Source organism: Pseudophryne corroboree, chromosome 4, assembly GCF_028390025.1.
Source record: "Pseudophryne corroboree isolate aPseCor3 chromosome 4, aPseCor3.hap2, whole genome shotgun sequence".
Taxonomy (NCBI): domain Eukaryota; kingdom Metazoa; phylum Chordata; class Amphibia; order Anura; family Myobatrachidae; genus Pseudophryne; species Pseudophryne corroboree.
Genome location: NC_086447.1, coordinates 613,574,342 through 613,594,640, shown reverse-complemented (window position 1 = coordinate 613,594,640; position 20,299 = coordinate 613,574,342). Strand labels below are relative to the sequence as shown.

At 47.5% G+C, this 20,299-nt stretch overlaps 1 protein-coding gene across 3 annotated transcripts in view; it reads left to right on the top strand.

Annotated features, from left to right (window-relative positions):
- TULP4 (TUB like protein 4) overlaps positions 1 to 20,299 on the top strand; it is an 807,065-nt gene that overhangs the window by 757,853 nt on the left and 28,913 nt on the right. For all 3 annotated transcript variants that reach the window (XM_063917647.1, XM_063917648.1, XM_063917649.1), the window contains one exon: positions 9,587 to 9,731. In XM_063917647.1, coding sequence (XP_063773717.1) covers positions 9,587 to 9,731 — 145 coding nt within the window. The remainder of the gene's footprint in view (positions 1 to 9,586; positions 9,732 to 20,299) is intronic.

The following is a 20,299-nucleotide window of genomic DNA, read 5'->3' as shown; positions in this document are numbered from 1 at the left end:
ACTGTTGGCCTTTGTTTCCGCACGACATGTGTCAGAGCTGGGGGCTTTATCTCACAAAGGTCCCTATTTAATTTTCCATGAGGGCAAAGCTGAACTCAGAACTCGTCAGCAATTTCTTCCTAAGGTGGTGTCTGCGTTTCACATCAACCAACCTATTGTGTTCTCGGTTGTCACCGACACCTCTGCTACTTCAAAGTCTTTGGATGTTGTGAGGGCTTTGAAGGTGTATGTGAAAAGAACAGCTCGTCACAGAAAGACAGTCGCTGTTTGTTCTTTATGATCCCAATAATATTGGGTGTCCTGCTTCAAAGCAGACTATTGCACACTGGATCAGACTTACTATCCAGCATGCTTATTCCACGGCAAGTTTGCCATGTCCAAAATCTGTACTGGCCCACTCTAGTAGGTCGCTGGGTTCTTCCGGCTGCCCGGGATGTCTCGGCTTTACAGCTCTGCTGAGCAGCTACTTGGTCAGGTTCGAACACGTTTGCTAAGTCCTACAAGTTCGATACGTTGGCCTCTGAGGACCTTCAGTTTGGTCAATCAGTTCTGCAGGAACCTCAGCACTCTCCCACCTGGTCTGGGAGCTTTGGTACACAGGGACGGACTGGCCCACAGGGGTACCAGGGAAACCACCGGTAGGCCCCACTGCCTGAGGGCCCACTCCTTCCTCTAGGGATCAGGTTCCAGAATGTGCACTTGTATTTATACATGGTAGATATGTTACATTACACTGCACTAAACTATTGTGTATTTCTGTAAAGGCTGGCCACACCCCCTTTGTAGGCTGACCACACCCCTACGTATGGGCCCCTATCACTGCATTCCCCCGGTGGGCCCTTCATGCCCCAGTCCGACACTGTTGGTACATCCCCATGGTACTAAATGGACCCCAGTATCCTCTAGTACGTAAGAGAAAATAAGATTTTTAATTACCTACCGGTAAATCCTTTTCTCGTAGCCCGTAGAGGATACTGGGAGCCCGCCCAGCGCTTCGTTCGTCCTGCACTGTTACTTGGTTAAGTAATGTTGGTTCAGCCGTTGCTATTCCTGTTTCCAGTGTGGTTAGCTTGGCTTTCCTCTTGTTGTGTGTGCTGGTTCGGAATCTCACCACTATCCTTATCTATCTTTTCCTCGAAGTATGTCCGTCTCCTATGACACAGTTTCCTAGACTAGAGTCTGGTAGGAGAGTCATAGAGGGAGGAGCCAGCCCACACTATCAAATTCTTAGGGGTATATGCAATTGTGGTCGAATTGCCGGCAAAGTCGAAAAACGGGGCATTTTCGACAAAAAAAAAACATGTCTAATTGGATTCGACAATGCAATACAGTACTTTTCGACAAAAAAACGGCCGTTTCAGATTCGACTTTTTCAAATTCGACAGTTGTCAAATTCGACATGTCTGCACTGTTAAAAATGCGGCTTTTCGACAAAAGTATATTCAATTGAAGAATGTCGATTCGACAACAGTGCTTTTCAACAGTAATTTCGTCAATTTCATTCTGCCTCACTTTGCTGGCGGAATCTAATTAAAAAAAATGTAAAAGATTTTTTTTGTGTGTTTTTTTATTGCTAATAGCATATCTATTTATATTAGAAGGGATTATGTACTTGTTTTGTCTATTAGGAGACAAGTATTATTTATAGATTTTTTAAAAGAATATTTTTTTTTTTAACTGACTAAAATAGAGAGAGCATGGTTTTCAGTGGGAAGGGGTGGGAATGGGTTAAAATCACGAAAAAAATTGTGTGGGGTCCCCCCTCCTAAGCATAACCAGCCTCGGGCTCTTTGAGCCGGTCCTGGTTGTAAAAATACGGGGGGGGGGGAATGGACAGGGGATCCCCCGTATTTTTAGAACCAGCACCGGGCTCTGCGTCCGGTCCTGGTGCAAAAAATGCGGGGGACAAAAAGCGCAGGGATCCCCCGTATTTTTTGAACCAGCACCGGGCTCCACTAGCTGGAGAGATAATGCCACAGCCGGGGGGCACTTTTATACCGGTCCCTGTGGCCGTGTCATTAAATACCCAACTAGTCACCCCTGGCCGGGGTACCCTGGAGGAGTGGGGACCCCTTAGTTCAAGGGGTCCCCCCCTCCAGCCACCCAAGGGCCAGGGGTGAAGCCCGAGGCTGTCCCCCCATCCATGAGCTGCGGATGGGGGGCTGATAGCCTTGTGTAAAATCGAAGAATATTGTTTTTTGCAGAAGAACTACAAGTCCCCGCAAGCTGGTACTTGGAGAACCACAAGTACCAGCATGCGGGGGTAAAACGGGCCCGCTGGTACCTGTAGTTCTGCAAAAAAAAAAAATGCCCAAATAAAAACAGGACACGCACACCGTGAAAGTAAATCTTTATTACATACATGCCAACACACACATACTTACCTATGTTCACACGCCGATTGTGTCCACGTCTCCAAGTCTGTCGACGTCTCCAAGAATCCGGGGTACCTGAAAATAAAATTATACTCACCTAAATCCAGTGTCCTGTTATTATTTGTAATCCACGTACTTGGCAAAAAAACAAACCGCATACCCGGACCACGGACTGAAAGGGGTCCCACCTTTCCCCGAATGCAGAGAACCCCCGTGACTCCTGTCACAGAGGGTCCCTTTAGGCAGTCAGGGAGCGCCACGTTGTGGCACTCTCCTGATTGGCTTTGCGCGTCTGAGCTGACAGACAGCGCATCGCACAGCCGCACCATTATCTTCAATGGTGGGAACTTTGCGGTCAGCGGTGAGGTTACCCGCGGTCAGCTGCTGACCGCGGTTGACCTCACCGCTGACCGCAAAGTTCCCACTATTGAAGATAATGGAGGGGCTGTGCAATGCGCGTCTGACAGCTCAGACGCGCACAGGCAATCAGGAGAGTGCCACGACGTGGCGCTCCCTTATTGGCTGAAGAGACCCTCTGTGACAGGAGTCACGGGGGGTCTCAGCATTCGGGGAAAGGGGTCCCATGTGTAAACATGGGACCCCTTTCAGTCCGTGGTCCAGGTATGTGGTTTGTTTTTTTGCCAAGTACGTGGATTACAAATAATAACAGGACACTGGATTTAGGTGAGTATAATTTTATTTTCAGGTACCCCGGATTCTTGGAGACGTCGACAGACTTGGAGAAGTGAACATAGGTAAGTATGTGTGTGTCGGCATGTATGTAATAAAGTTTTACTTTCACGATGTGCGTGTCCTGTTTTTATTTGGTTTTTTTTTGCAGAAGAACTACAGGTACCAGCGGGCCCATTTTACCCCCGCATGCTGGTACTTGTGGTTCTCCAAGTACCAGCTTGCGGGGGGGAGGCTTGCTGGGACTTGTAGTACTTCTGCAAAAACAATATTCTTCGATTTTACACAAGGCTATCAGCCCCCCATCCACAGCCCATGGATGGGGGGGACAGCCTCGGGCTTCACCCCTGGCCCTTGGGTGGCTGGAGGGGGAGACCCCTTGATTTAAGGGGTCCCCACTCCTCCAGGGTACCCCGGCCAGGGGTGACTAGTTGGGTATTTAATGCCACGGCCGCAGGGACCGGTATAAAAGTGTCCCCCGGCTGTGGCATTATCTCTTCAGCTAGTGGAGCCCAGTGCTGGTTCAAAAAATACGGGGGACCCCTACGCTTTTTGTCCCCCGTATTTTTTGCACCAGGACCGGACGCAGAGCCCGGTGCTGGTTCTAAAAATATGGGGGATCCCCTGTCCACTTTTTCCCCGTATTTTTACAACCAGGACCGGCTCAAAGAGCCCGAGGCTGGTTATGCTTAGGAGGGGGGACCCCACGCAATTTTTTTCTGTGTTTTTTAACCATTTTTGGGCCATCGGAAAAGTCGAATCCAGGACGCACTTATCCATCAATTGCTCCGTTTTTCGACAGCGGTACTGTCGAATCCGTTTTTTATTGAATATGTCGAATTCCAGCACCCGCCGGCCGGAATTCGACGGTCGAATTGTGTCGAATTTAAAAACGGGCGAAAAAAAGCCGCAATTCACCCGGAATTGCATATAACCCTTAAAGTGCCCATGGCTCCTAGTGGACCCGTTTATACCCTATGGTACTAAATGGACCCCAGTATCCTCTACGGAAAAAAAAGGTGCCCGACATTAGCATTGAGGCAAGATTTATGAGGACACATCTGTATCCAAGCAGAGGCAGAAGTCACAGTGTTAGTGGCAGTGTGAGTGCTGTGTGCATGTGAGTGGGTTGGTTGGGCAGCAGTGTTCGGAATATGTGTAAGGAGCATTATGTGAGTCATGTAAAAATGCATTAATAATGTGCAACATATGTGTAAGGGGTACTATGTGTGTCATTATGTGTATAAGGGCATTTAGTAATGTGTGGCATATGTGTAACAGCGTACTACTCTATGTGTGTCATTATGTGTATAGGGGCACTAATAATGTGCAGCAAATGTGTAGGGGGCACTATGTGTGTCATTATGTGTATAAGGGCATTAATAATGTGAGGCATATGTGTAAAAGGGCATTAATAAAGGTTGTCATAATGTGTAAGGCGCATTATGTTTATAAGGACATTAATAATGTGTCTCATATGTGTAAGGGGCATTGCTCTGTGGCATTATGTGTATAAGGTGCTCTATTATGTGGCGTTGCGTATAGAGAGGGCACTACTGTGTCGTCTAATGTGAATAAAGAGCAATAGGGTGTGGTGTAATGTGAATAAGGAGCAATTCAGTGTGATGTAATGTGAATAAGGGGCACTACTGTGAGGAGTAACGTTTATAAGGTAAAGTGATACTACTGTGGGATGTAATATGAATTATGGACACTATCGCATTATCAAATGTGAATAAAGTTGCAGTACTGTGTGGTGTAATTGGAATTGGGGTTACTATTGTGTGGCCATGCCACTTAGCAGCAAAAACACACCCCTTTTTGGGCTGAGCACCAAATGTGCGAACTGTTCCTATTTAAGATATAGGGGGTACAAACACCAAAATAAGGTCTGCTATGGGTGAGGGGTGATGGTGCTGGGAAAGAGGTGCAAGGTTAGAGGCGGAACCAGTGGTGGTGGTAGGGGGCACCAGCCAAAATTTTGCCTTGGGCATCATATTGGTTAGGGCCGGCTCTGCTTGCAGCGTAGCTTATTGAGGCTGGATGTATGATGGCACATCTGTAATGGAGAAATGACCTGCAGTATTTTCATATTTTTGAACATCTCTTAAAACCAGAGGTTGTTCGAGTTTATCCATTCCCTCAATACTGTAGCTAAACTTCATTGTTTGCAGTACCATGGCAACTCCCCAGCAACATATTATGATATTGTAGAACTAATTTAAGTTAGTGTATGCCACCTGCTCATCATTTTCTCATATATAAATACATTTCTGTTATGTGGATTTGTGAGGTCTTGTTTAGGAGTTCTCCAAACAAGAAAGGTATATTAAAGGTTCACTGGGATTAATTAAATTTGGGTTTTTTTGGCCACCTAGAAGAACAATTTAGTTATTGCTCTGATCGGGTGCCCATTACTTTTTAAGCGCCCAAATAGACTGGGTTTAGCCGCAAATAGCTGCATTCAATCTAAAGTAGTCCCTGCAATGTGAAAAGTTCTGTTTGGATGGGACACTTTTGCACATTTTTTTCTTGCCACCTCAGGAGGCTGCGAGCAGAAATAGTGCCGGTGGTGATCGTATCCGAAAGGAAGAACAATTGAATTGCTGCTGTGGGGCACTACACCCTGCCTAGTGGCCAGCACCTGACAAACAATTGAATTGCCCCCACTGTGTCTTGGGTTAAACAGTAGGCCAGTGTGAATTCTACTAGAGGTAATATCATAATAGGCGATTAGGTTTATGGAAGTAGAAAGAGAAAAGAGGTAAATAAGAGTTACAACAGAGAAAAAGGTTAAAGTAATAATTTGTGTTATTAGGCATCATATACCCTCTCATCTCATTTAGCATTTACTTTAAATGTCAGCACTGAAACATAAAAAGTTTACTTTAACTTTTACAACTCATCTTCCTAGAGAAATACCTTCTGCCAGAATATAACAGAACTCCTGATACAGCCTGAACCCAATAATGTGTATAAATGTATGGCTAGGTGTACACTATGGGGGTTATTTAGAGCTGAACGTAGATGGCTGCATACACAGCCAGCTCTGCCTTCATCTCTGCAAATGTTGGGCGCTGACCAGCACAGGACAAGTCCGCCCAGCATGTGTGAGCAATCTGCGATGCCGGCCGAATCAGCAGCCAGGTCTGAATGACCCTCTATGTATTACAGTGGCGTAACTAGAAGTTTTTCTCCCCCAAGCCAAAAATTTCTTCGGCGCCCCCCCCCCCCATAATCCCCCATCCCCCATAATTGGCACTATGAAAGGGACAAACATGCGCGCGCCGCCAAAAAGGGGGCGTGGCTTCGTTGGAATGGGCGTGGCTTTGCATAAAGGGGCGTGGTATTGCAGGAAAAGACTTCCTTATACCCCAGTTTTGCAACCTGCACGCCCAGACGTTAGCCACCACTGGAAAGAAAAATAATCCTGATTCATGCCCCTTACATTATTTGTCATTTTTCCTCCTTATAGTAATGCCCAGTATACATTATTCCACATACTGCAATGGCCTTAGCCATTATGCCACACACAAGAATGCACATGACACAATATGCACACCCTGTAATGCCCCCGACACATTATGCCACACACCGTAATGCCTGTGACACATTATGCCACACACCGTAATGCCTGTGACACATGACGACAGGAATCGCAATGCCCGTTATACATTATGCTACACACTGCTATGCCCCTGATAGATTATAGCACATACAATGCCTGTGACACATTATGACACACACTGCAATGACCCTGAGACATTATACCACATACCACAATGCCCGTGATATAGTATACAACACACAGTAATGCCTGACACATTATGACACATACCGCAATGTCCGTGATACATTATGCCACACACTGCAATGACCCTGAGACATTATACCACATATCACAATGCCCGTGATATAGTATACCATACACCATAATACCTGTGACACATTATGACACACACCGCAATGTCCGTGATACATTATGCCACACCGTAATGCCCATTACACATTAAGTCCTACAGTAAGGCTTCTAATTACTTTTAAATTACCTGCTCGTTGCCAGGGGTTTCATGCTCTTGGTTCCATGCACGGTGCCAGGGGTTTTCATGCTCAGCGTGTCATGCTCGTTGCCAGGGGTTTCATGCACTGGGTGTCATGCTCGTTGCCAGGGGTTTCATGCACTGGGTGTCATGCTCGTTGCTAGGGGATAGTGCTTGTTGCTAGGGCTGTGCTCCCAGTGCCACATATGTCCCCAGTGCCAGATATTCCCCCACGGTGCCAGGTACTCACATGCCCCCAGTGCCAAATATAGCCCCCCCCCCCAGTGCCACATATGCCCCCAGTGCCAGATATTCCCCCACAGTGCCAGGTGCTCACGTGCCCCCAGTGCCAAATATAGCTCCCCCCCCATGTGCCAGGTACACATGCAGTGCCATATATCCCCCTCAGTACCCCCCCAGTGCCATATATGCCCCCTCAGTGCCATATATGCTGCCACACTCCCCCCCCCAGTGCCATATATACCCCCTCAGTGCCCCCCCAGTGCCATATAAGCCCCCTCTCAGTGTCCCCCCCCCCCCCCCTCCCCCGCTGCTGTGAAGGAGGGACAAGGAGGGCACAGCGCGCGCCTCTCTCATGTCCCTCCTGCATCTCCGTCTCTCTGGTCTAATAAAGGAAGTGCCGGTTCGTGGGCACTTCCTTTATTAGACCAGACGGATGGAGACGCAGGATGGACACGGGAGAGGGCGCGCGCGGCGCGCTGCTCCCTCCGTGTCCCTCCTTACAGCATGGAGGGAGAGGAGACCGCAATCTGCTCTAAATCAGTGGCGGCGCCCCCGCAGGCCCTTGCCCCCAAGCCACCGCGAGGGCTGCGGGGGCAGTAGTTACGCCACTGATGTATTAGCATGCTCGGTCTGATTTGTTGCACAGTATATGTATACATTAACCAGGGCTGATTATTGTTTAAAATGTGTTGGATCTGCTCATATGATCTGGCCTGGGTGGGGATTATTAGCTCTACAGTACACTAAAAAGGTTTACAGTCAGTAGGTCGACCACTAATGGTATTTAGGCGACAGGGTCAAAAGGTCGACATAAAATAAGTAGACAGTAGAAAAAAGGTCGACACAAAAAAGGTAGACATGATTTTTGTTTAGTTTTTCAGGGTGTATGTGTCACTTTTTTGCCACAAACAAGCCCCATTAGTGTACTGCACTCCCTCGCATAAAGGTGCCTCTCTCCACTGCTGCAACGATCTGCCCAGGTTACTATTCCCAATCATAGTCCACAGGGATGTTAAAAAAAGGGGAGGGAAATTAAACTTTTGTCGACCATTGTCATGTCGACCTTTTGACCCTGTCCACCTAATGCATATCAACATTAGTGGTAGACCTATTGACTGTAGACCAGAGGTTCTCAAACTCGGTCCTCGGGGGCCCACACAGTGCATGTTTTGCAGGTCTCACAGAATCACAAGTGAAATAATTAGCTCCACCTGTGGACCTTTTAAAATGTGTCAGTGAGTAATTAATACACCTGTGCACCTGCTGGGTTACCTGCAAAACATGCACTGTGTGGGGTAATGAGGACCGAGTTTGAGAACCTCTGCTGTAGACCTTTTTAGTGTAGATCTATAGTCTGGATACCATCTAGTCTACTGCACAGCTTTGTCTCATTGAGCAAGTATCATGCACATTTTGCAGCTTTTCCAACATAGTTCATTTGAAAATGCTGCTTTTTATGATCTTTAGGACACACAATCATTTAAATAGGAACACATAAATCACTAGTGTGTACACTGGAAATATGATTTTATCAAGAGCGTTTCATCTCTCAAACTTGTGGATTGTGAGTAAAATCAGTCAGGTGTGTTAGACCTAGGGCTTACATCACAACTTTCCTGTCCATTTTTTTAGACCCATACAGTATTTTCTTAGTATTTGTTGGTATTTCTTGGTGATATGAGAGGCAGCTGAAGAGCCTTGAATGTCTGTTACTTAGGCGAACTTATACTGAAGAATATATTAGTGCTTATGAACTTTATATTTACTTACAGAATGCATCATTCTCCGTCTTCTCAATCTTGACCCATGTACTTTTCCTATTTCCTTTGTTATCTTTGTGTTTTGGTCTCTGGTCCCCTCCACATTTGTATGCCTGTGGTGATTGTAGATTGGGCGAGTGTGACTATTGTTGCGCCACAAATCCCTTTATATTTAGAAATGTCTATACTGGTAAATGTAAATATTTCCATATGCTAGGCACAGTGTATGTTTATGAACCTTTATGTGTATGTTGGGAGCGAATGCCCTTTTAGTATTATCTGTAGTATTGTATAAGCCCACACTGTGTCTGCAAGCCTCTGGCCAGTGCAGTTTGTTGGGAAGGTAAAGACTTATCATGATAATCGCCATCAGTACAATCATTCATTGCGCATCCACCGAATGTCTTCTGAAATATTTACATTTTCCTATTTTTTTTTTCTATTTTTTTTCTTTTACTAATAAATACTCTACCTATAGAATTAACATAGAAGCAAGAAAATCCCCAAAGCTGTCTCGAACTGCACAAGAGATTACAAGGTCCCCTCGATTACCCATAAGAAAGCCTTCAATTGGGTCTCCAAGTTTAACTCGCAGAGAATTTCCCTTAGAAGACATAACCCAGGTGAGAGTCTCTAAGTGCAATGTCTGCGTGTAAAGTGTGGATATGGGAGACGGAAATTAGTGAGGCTAATAGATGCATTTGCTTTGGCCATTGGAGAGCACAGTTTGGTAGTTAAAAACACAGCTGATATAGGAAGCTTCTGGTAAGTAGTACTCTATATAATTTACAAGGTATTCTGTAGATTGACAGAACTGAGCAAGAGACACAACAAGTGTAATCTATAGGTTAGGAAAGACCTCTAAGTAGGACCCTAAATTTAATATATATGTTGTAGTTTGTCCCTTGATCTGCTTGCGAGTGGGTATCAGACTTGCAGAGGAATTCAGTTAGCCACTGTAATGACCGCGGGTTAATTGATTCCCTGCATCTATTCAGTGAGCCCCGAAGGCAGCCTGCAGGCTGCAGTTAACAGGGTTTTTTATTTAGGTCTGAGACCAAAAGAAATCCCAGATAAATTGCCCGTTTTCGGGTGTCGCGGCTGTGTTAACACAAAGTCCGGGAACTTATTTTGGATTCAATGGGGTATATTCAATTGAATTCGAAAGCTGCCATCTGTCGAAAAGTCGTCAGTTTTCGACTTTTTTAGGTCGCAAAGGGGTTCCGGCATATTCAATCTAACCCCCAATAATTCGACAAGTCGAAAAGCACGTGGATCGGCGGAATAGCTGCCGATCCGCGTGCTTGTGTCGCTTTTCTACCATCTCAATTCGACTTTAAGTCGAAGTGAGATGCGGGAGTAGAGAAGGGGAGAGCAGCGCCGGAGGATATATCACAGCCACCGCTCACAGCAGCGTCCACCCGGATCCAGCAAGCGGTGGACGCTGCCGTGAGCGGGGAGGGGGGGAGAGGCAAAGACGGGGGTGGGGGGGAGGAGCTACAGCAGCTCTGACAAATGAATGTCGGAGTGGATTGAATATACCCCTATGTGTTTAACGCCCTATAACAGTTAATGTACGGGGTGAGAAAAAGGGTCTTTCTCTAATGTCCTGGGGGATCCTAGGGGATACTGGGAAACGTAGTTACCATGGGGTTAAGGATCGGGTCCATTGGAGTCTAGCACTTTAAGAAATCAATAGCCGGGTTAATTTCTCTGGCGCTCCAGAGAGTTTTCTTCAGAAATGTATGTTACTTTTTTTTCTCAGGCAGCACTGGCTGGCACCAGTCTGCCTGCATCGTGGGACTTAGGGGGGAGGGGGACCGAACCAACCTCCTATTGGGTTAATGGTTCGTATCCCTGCTGACAGGACAATAAGCTCCTGAGGCGCTGTTTCACATGCCCCCAGGGTGTGCGCACATGCAGGTAGCATGCCGCCACCCCTAACAGATGCCGAAGATGTGGTGCGGTGAGTACAGACACCGGGGTAGCGGGTCCCTGGTGAAAATGGCGGCAAACAGGGCAGCGGGCACCTAGTTGCGGGCTTAGGTGCCCGCTGAGACACCCACACTGGCGCTGACATAAAGGGTTTTTTAAACTCCTTTTTACACTGATTAAAGCCAGTATAAACGCAGATGGACCGCGCACCAGAGAGGGGGCAGGGCTTCCTGGAGAGCGGGACCAGCGGCTGAACGGCGCCATTTCCTGCTGCTGCTGACTGCCAGGCTGCATGCAAGCGCTGCTCCTCCACAAAACCTACTGAATCACCAATTGTACTTGTACCAGAGGGTTTTATGGGGGGGCCATTTAGGCTATTTTACAAATTCTGCCTTACTAAGGCTCTGGAATTGTACCCAGCAGAGCACTGCTTTGGCACTCCATTCAGGTTGTCTGGGGTTTTCAGTGTTATTTCACTCACCTGTGTTTTCACTGTACTGTGTTATTTCACTGAACTCTGTGTGTTTCTGCTAAATCAGAATGTCTGGGAAGAAGGCTGTGTGTCCCTCATGCAATGCTAAGGTTTCTCCTTAACCAGGGGGATCTCTCCTGTGTACCCAGTGTTTTCTACCTTCACCAGAGTGGCTAGAATCATTTAAAGAAATGATTAATAATATAAATACAGAGTTGGCTACTGCCAGACAGGAAAGGCAGACCCTTAAAAAATCTGTGGATGATTGTTTGATCAAGGCTGCTGACCACAGGCAGGCTACTCAGCCCCCCCTGCTGGTCTCTCATAAACGCACACTTCCACGTGGTCTCCAATCAGACTCTGATAACGACATGCAAAAGAAGGTAATAGGTAATACCCAAGGGTATTCGGGCGCTGTGAGGCGAGGTGCTCAGCTAAGCGGCGCCAATGTTAAGAAGGAAGTCACTCCCAATATGTTTACACTGGTAAAAGAAAAGGAGGGGGCTGCGCTTCAAGAGGAAAGGAACAATAATCCACTAAGTGTGTACAGTTTTATGACAATTTATTAAAAACACTAGCTCATTAAAAAACAGCAGTATTCTGTACAGTTATATTGTGCCATGTGCATACATGAAAAGAATAAAGTTTACCCAAGGTATTGGTTCAGGACATGTGTCACATAAGCTCTGTAGGATCCGTTCCAGATATTGCCCTTAAGTAATATATGTCCAGTTGTAATCCACTATAGAGAGTCCCTTTTAGATCATGTTTAGAGAGTCCTTTACAGATTCCATATGCCGCTAGAGGATTAAAGATGGAATAAAATGTCCCGTAAACAGTGGGTACCTCATGCAGTGCGGTGATTGGATGGTGCCTCTCTAGGACTCCTCTGGGTAGCTGGAAAGTGGTGAGGGCTGGTTCGAATCCAATTGAAAAAAGTCCTGCTCCAAGGGGTAAAAAGCTGACGCGTTTCGCTGCATATGCCTTGCAGCTTTTTCAAAAGACTCTGATAATGACATGGCAGACATGGATGAAGTAGAGGTGGATATGGAGGGTGATAATACTCTGTCTCAGGGTATCGAGGCTCTAATCTATTATATTAGGGAAGTCCTCAACATACCGGATAAGGAGACAGAACCTGAGGAAGAATTGTGTTTTAATATAAAACCAAAATCTTCTGCCACCTTCCCTATATCCAAGGAATTAAACTCACTCTTTAAAGAGGCATGGGTCAATCCTGACAAAAAAATTCAAACACCTAAACAGTTGCTAAATTCTTTTCCTTTCCCACCTAACGGATAGGAAAGTATGCCTGTACCTGGGGCTATCTCTCTCAAAGACCCGGCTGAATGTAAAATTGAGACTACACTCAAATCAATTTATACAGCAGTGGGTGTAGAACAGAGGCCGCTATTGCTTTGCGGTTGGATTACAAGGGCCATGGTGAAATGGTCTGATAATATAATAGAGGGGTTTGACACTCTACCTCAGGATGAGATCCTGACTCTACTGCATCATATCCAGGATGCTGCAAATTTTATGAGTGACTCGATCAAAGAAATAGGCCTCATCAATGCCCGTGCCACAGTAATGGCGGTCTCGGCTTGCACTGCTCTGTGGCTGCGACAATGGTCAGCGGATGCTGATTCCAAGAAAGGCGTGGAAAAATAAGATTTTAAACCTACCGGTAAATCTTTTTCTCCTAGTCCGTAGAGGATGCTGGGGACTCCGTAATGACCATGGGGTATAGACGGGCTCTGCAGGAGACATGGGCACCTATAAAGAACTTTTAGTATGGGTGTGCACTGGCTCCTCCCTCTATGCCCCTCCTCCAGACCTCAGTTAGAGAAATGTGCCCAGAGGAGATGGACAATACGAGTAAAGGATTTTGTTACTCTAAGGGCAAGATTCATACCAGCCCACACCAATCATACCATATAACCTGGAATACCCAAAACCAGTTAACAGTATGAACAAACAACAGCATCGGTCCAAGACCGATTCCAACTGTAACATAACCCTTATGATAACAATAACTTTATACAAGTCTTGCAGATTTTCCGCACTGGGACGGGCGCCCAGCATCCTCTACGGACTAGGAGAAAAAGATTTACTGGTAGGTTTAAAATCTTATTTTCTCTGACGTCCTAGTGGATGCTGGGACTCCGTCAGGACCATGGGGAATAGCGGCTCCGCAGGAGACAGGGCACAAAATTTAAAAGTTTGACCACTAGGTGGTGTGTACTGGCTCCTCCCCCTATGACCCTCCTCCAAGCCTCAGTTAGGTTTTTGTGCCCGTCCGAGCAGGGTGCAATCTAGGTGGCTCTCATAAAGAGCTGCTTAGAGTAAAAGTTTTGATGGGTTTCTTATTTTCAGTGAGTCCTGCTGGCAACAGGCTCACTGCAACGAGGGACCTAGGGGAGAAGGAGTGAACTTACCTGCGTGCAGGATGGATTTGCTTCTTAGGCTACTGGACACTAGCTCCAGAGGGACGATCACAGGTACAGCCTGGATGGGTCACCGGAGCCGCGCCGCCGACCCCCTTGCAGATGCCGAAGTAAGAAGAGGTCCAGAAACCGGCGGCTGAAGGCTTTTCAGTCTTCATGAGGTAGCGCACAGCACTGCAGCTGTGCGCCATTGCGCTCAGGCACACTTCACACCAGCGGTCACTGAGGGTGCAGGGCGCTGGGGGGGGCGCCCTGGGCAGCAATGAGATTACCTTTCTGGCTAAAAAGAATACATCACATATAGTCCCTGAGGCTATATGGATGTATTTCACCCCTGCCAGGTCTCAGAAAAACCGGGAGAAGAGCCCGCCGGAATAGGGGGCGGGGCCTATCTCCTCAGCACACAGCGCCATTTTCCTACACAGCTCCGCTGCTAGGAAGGCTCCCAGGCTCTCCCCTGCACTGCACTACAGAAACAGGGTAAAAAACAGAGAGGGGGGGCATTTTTTGGCGATATTATATATATTTAAGCAGCTATAAGGAAACAACACTTATATAAGGTTGTTCCTATATAATTATAGCGCTTTGGTGTGTGCTGGCAAACTCTCCCTCTGTCTCCCCAAAGGGCTAGTGGGGTCCTGTCTTCTATCAGAGCATTCCCTGTGTGTCTGCTGTGTGTCGGTACGTGTGTGTCGACATGTATGAGGACGATGTTGGTGTGGAGGCGGAGCAATTGCCGGTAATGGTGATGTCACCCCCTAGGGAGTCGACACCGGAATGGATGGCTTTGTTTATGGAATTACGTGATAATGTCAGCACGCTGCAAAAGTCGGTTGACGACATGAGACGGCCGACAAACCAATTAGCACCTGTACAGGCGTCTCAAACACCGTCAGGGGCTGTAAAACGCCCTTTGCCTCAGTCGGTCGACACAGACCCAGACACGGACACCGAATCTAGTGTCGACGGTGAAGAAACGAACGTATTTTCCAGTAGGGCCACACGTTATATGATCACGGCAATGAAGGAGGCTTTGCATATCTCTGATACTGCAAGTACCACAAAAAGGGGTATTATGTGGGGTCTGAAAAAACTACCTGTAGTTTTTCCTGAATCAGAGGAATTGAATGACGTGGGTGATGAAGCGTGGGTTACCCCTGATAAAAAACTGCTAATTTCAAAGAAGTTATTGGCATTATACCCTTTCCCGCCAGAGGTTAGGGCGCGCTGGGAAACACCCCCTAGGGTGGACAAGGCGCTCACACGTTTATCCAAACAAGTGGCGTTACCGTCTCCTGATACGGCCGCCCTCAAGGATCCAGCTGATAGGAGGCTGGAAAATACTCTAAAAAGTATATACACACATACTGGTGTTATACTGCGACCAGCAATCGCCTCAGCCTGGATGTGCAGTGCTGGGGTGGCTTGGTCGGAGTCCCTGACTGAAAATATTGATACCCTGGATAGGGACAGTATTTTATTGACTATAGAGCAATTAAAGGATGCATTCCTTTATATGCGAGATGCACAGAGAGATATCTGCACTCTGGCATCAAGAGTAAGTGCGATGTCCATATCTGCCAGAAGAAGTCTATGGACACGACAGTGGTCAGGCGATGCGGATTCCAAACGGCATATGGAAGTATTACCGTATAAAGGGGAGGAATTATTTGGGGTCGGTCTATCGGATTTGGTAGCCACGGCAACAGCCGGGAAGTCCACCTTTTTACCTCAAGTCCCCTCCCAACAGAAAAAGACGCAGTCTTTTCAGCCGCAGTCCTTTCGTTCCTATAAGAACAAGCGAGCAAAAGGACATTCATATTTGCCCCGAGGCAAAGGAAAGGGTAAGAGACTGCACCAAGCAGCCCCTTCCCAGGAGCAGAAGTCCTCCCCGGCTTCTGCAAAGGCCTCAGCATGACGCTGGGACCTTACAAGCGGACTCAGGGGCGGTGGGGGGTCGCCTCAAGAATTTCAGCGCACAGTGGGCTCACTCGCAGGTGGACCCCTGGATCCTGCAGGTAGTATCTCAGGGTTACAGGTTGGAATTCGAGAAGTCTCCCCCTCGCCGGTTCCTAAAGTCTGCTTTGCCAACGTCTCCCTCCGACAGGGCGACGGTATTGGAAGCCATTCACAAGCTGTATTCTCAGCAGGTGATAGTCAAGGTACCCCTTCTACAACAGGGAAAGGGGTATTACTCCACGCTATTTGTGGTACCGAAGCCGGACGGCTCGGTAAGACCTATTTTAAATCTGAAATCTCTGAACCTGTACATACAAAAATTCAAGTTCAAGATGGAGTCACTCAGAGCAGTGATAGCGAATCTGGAAGAAGGGGATTTTATGGTGTCCTTGGACATCAAGGATGCTTACCTTCATGTCCCAATATGCCCTTCACACCAAGGGTTCCTCAGGTTCGTGGTACAAAACTGTCATTATCAGTTTCAGACGCTGCCGTTTGGATTGTCCACGGCACCCAGGGTCTTTACCAAGGTGATGGCCGAAATGATGATCCTTCTTCGAAGAGAAGGCGTATTAATTATCCCTTACTTGGACGATCTCCTGATAAGGGCAAGATCCAGAGAACAGCTGGAGGTCGGAGTAGCACTAACTCAAGTAGTGCTCCAACAGCACGGGTGGATTCTGAATTTTCCAAAATCCCAACTGATCCCGACGACACGTCTGCTGTTCCTAGGGATGATTCTGGACACTGTTCAGAAAAAGGTATTTCTTCCAGAGGAGAAAGCCAGGGAGTTATCCGAACTAGTCAGGAATCTCCTAAAACCAGGGACAGTGTCTGTGCATCAATGCACGAGAGTCCTGGGAAAAATGGTGGCTTCTTACGAAGCGATTCCATTCGGCAGATTCCATGCACAAATTTTTCAGTGGGATCTGCTAGACAAATGGTCCGGATCGCATCTGCAGATGCATCAGCGGATAAAATTGTCGACAAGGACAAGGGTCTCTCTGCTATGGTGGTTGCAGAGTGCTCATCTGTTGGAGGGCCGCAGATTCGGCATACAGAACTGGGTCCTAGTGACCACGGATGCCAGCCTGAGAGGCTGGGGAGCGGTCACACAAGGAAGAAACTTCCAGGGCGTGTGGTCAAGCCTGGAAACGTCTCTTCACATAAATATACTGGAACTAAGAGCAATCTACAATGCTCTAAGCCTGGCAAAACCTCTGCTTCAGGGTCAGCCGGTGTTGATCCAGTCGGACAACATCACGGCAGTCGCCCACGTAAACAGACAGGGCGGCACAAGAAGCAGGAGGGCAATGGCAGAAGCTGCAAGGATTCTTCGCTGGGCGGAAAATCATGTGATAGCACTGTCGGCAGTGTTCATTCCGGGAGTGGACAACTGGGAAGCAGACTTCCTCAGCAGACACGATCTTCACCCGGGAGAGTGGGGACTTCATCCAGAAGTCTTCCACATGATTGTGGTCCATTGGGAAAGACCAATGGTGGACATGATGGCATCCCGCCTCAACAAAAAACTGGACAGGTATTGCGCCAGGTCAAGAGATCCTCAGGCAATAGCTGTGGACGCTCTGGTAACACCATGGGTGTACCAGTCAGTGTATGTGTTCCCTCCTCTGCCTCTCATACCCAAGGTACTGAGAATTATACGGCAAAGGGGAGTAAGAACGATACTAGTGGCTCCGGACTGGCCAAGAAGGACTTGGTACCCGGAACTTCGGGAGATGCTCACGGAAGATCCGTGGCCTCTACCTCTAAGAAGGGATCTGCTTCAGCAGGGACCGTGTCTATTCCAAGACTTACCGCGGCTGCGTTTGACGGCATGGCGGTTGAACGCCGGATCCTAAAGGAAAAAGGCATTCCGGAAGAGGTCATCCCTACCCTGGTCAAAGCCAGGAAGGAGGTGACTGCACAACATTATCACCGCATTTGGAGAAAATATGTTGCATGGTGTGAGGCCAGGAAGGCCCCGACAGAGGAATTTCAACTGGGTCGATTCCTACATTTCCTGCAAACAGAATTATCTATGGGCCTCAAATTAGGGTCCATTAAGGTTCAAATTTCGGCCCTGTCGATTTTCTTCCAGAAATAATTGGCTTCAGTTCCTGAAGTCCAGACTTTTGTAAAAGGAGTACTACATATACAGCCCCCGGTTGTGCCCCCAGTGGCACCGTGGGATCTCAATGTAGTTTTGGATTTTCTCAAATCCCATTGGTTTGAGCCACTCAAATCGGTAGATTTGAAATATCTTACATGGAAAGTAACCATGCTACTGGCTCTGGCTTCAGCAAGGAGAGTGTCAGAATTGGCGGCTTTGTCGTATAAAAGCCCATATCTGATTTTCCATTCGGACAGGGCAGTATTGAGGACGCGTCCTCATTTTCTGCCTAAGGTGGTATCAGCGTTTCACCTGAACCAGCCTATTGTGGTGCCTGCGGCTACTAGCGATTTGGAGGATTCCAAGTTGCTGGACGTTGTCAGAGCATTGAAAATATATATTTCAAGGACGGCTGGAGTCAGAAAATCTGACTCGCTGTTTATACTATATGCACCCAACAAGATGGGTGCTCCTGCTTCTAAGCAGACGATTGCTCGTTGGATTTGTAGCACAATTCAACTGGCACATTCTGTGGCAGGCCTGCCACAGCCTAAATCTGTCAATGCCCACTCCACAAGGAAGGTGGGCTCATCTTGGGCGGCTGCCCGAGGGGTCTCGGCATTACAACTCTGCCGAGCAGCTACGTGGTCAGGGGAGAACACGTTTGTAAAATTCTACAAATTTGATACCCTGGCTAAGGAGGACCTGGAGTTCTCTCATTCGGTGCTGCAGAGTCATCCGCACTCTCCCGCCCGTTTGGGAGCTTTGGTATAATCCCCATGGTCCTGACGGAGTCCCAGCATCCACTAGGACGTCAGAGAAAATAAGATTTTACTTACCGATAAATCTATTTCTCATAGTCCGTAGTGGATGCTGGGCGCCCATCCCAAGTGCGGATTGTCTGCAATACTTGTACATAGTTATTGTTACAAAAAAATCGGGTTGTTTATTGTTGTGAGCCATCTTTTCAGAGGCTCCTACGTTATCATACTGTTAACTGGGTTCAGATCACAAGTTGTACGGTGTGATTGGTGTGGCTGGTATGAGTCTTACCCGGGATTCAAAATCCTTCCTTATTGTGTACGCTCGTCCGGGCACAGTATCCTAACTGAGGCTTGGAGGAGGGTCATAGGGGGAGGAGCCAGTACACACCACCTAGTGGTCAAACTTTTAAATTTTGTGCCCTGTCTCCTGCGGAGCCGCTATTCCCCATGGTCCTGACGGAGTCCCAGCATCCACTACGGACTATGAGAAATAGATTTATCGGTAAGTAAAATCTTATTTTCTCTTACGTCCTAGAGGATGCTGGGGACTCCGTAACGACCAAGGGGTTTATACCAAAGCTCCCAATCGGGCGGGAGAGTGCGGATGACTCTGTAGCACCGACTGAGCAAATGCTAGGTCCTCATCAGCCAGGGTATCAAACTTGTAGAATTTAGCAAAAGTGTTTGAACCCGACCAAGTCGCCGCTCGGCAAAGCTGTAATGCCGAGACGCCTCGGGCAGCCGCCCAAGAAGAGCCCACCTTCCTAGTGGAATGGGCCTTTACAGAATGCGGTAACGGCAATCCAGCCGTAACATAAGCCTGCTGAGTCGTGTTACAGATCCAGCGAGCAATAGTCTGCTTTGAAGCAGGCGCGCCAATCTTGTTGGCTGCATACATGACAAACAGAGCCTCTGTTTTCCTAATTCTAGCCGTCCTGGCTACATAAATCTTTAAGGCCCTGACTACATCCAGGGACATGGAATCCTCCAAGTCACTCGTAGCCACAGTCACCACGATAGGTTGGTTCATATGAAATGAAGACACCACCTTAGGTAAAAATTTAGGACGAGTCCTCAATTCTGCTCTATCCACATGAAAAATCAAGTAGGGGCTCTTGTGAGACAATGCCGCCAATTCAGACACCCGCCTTGCCGAAGCTAAGGCCAATAACATGACCACCTTCCAGGTGAGAAATTTAAACTCAACTGTTTTAAGGGGTTCAAACCAGTGTGACTTAAGGAACTGTAACACCACGTTCAGATCCCATGGCGCCACTGGGGCCACAAAAGGAGGCTGGATGTGTAGCACTCCCTTCACAAAAGTCTGGACTTCTGGAAGAGAAGCCAATTCCTTCTGAAAGAATATCGATAATGCCGAAATCTGTACCTTAACAGAGCCTAACTCCAGGCCCATATCCACTCCTGTCTGTAGAAAGTGGAGAAAACGGCACAGGTGGAAATCTTCCGTAGGAGCATTCCTGGCTTCACACCAAGATACATA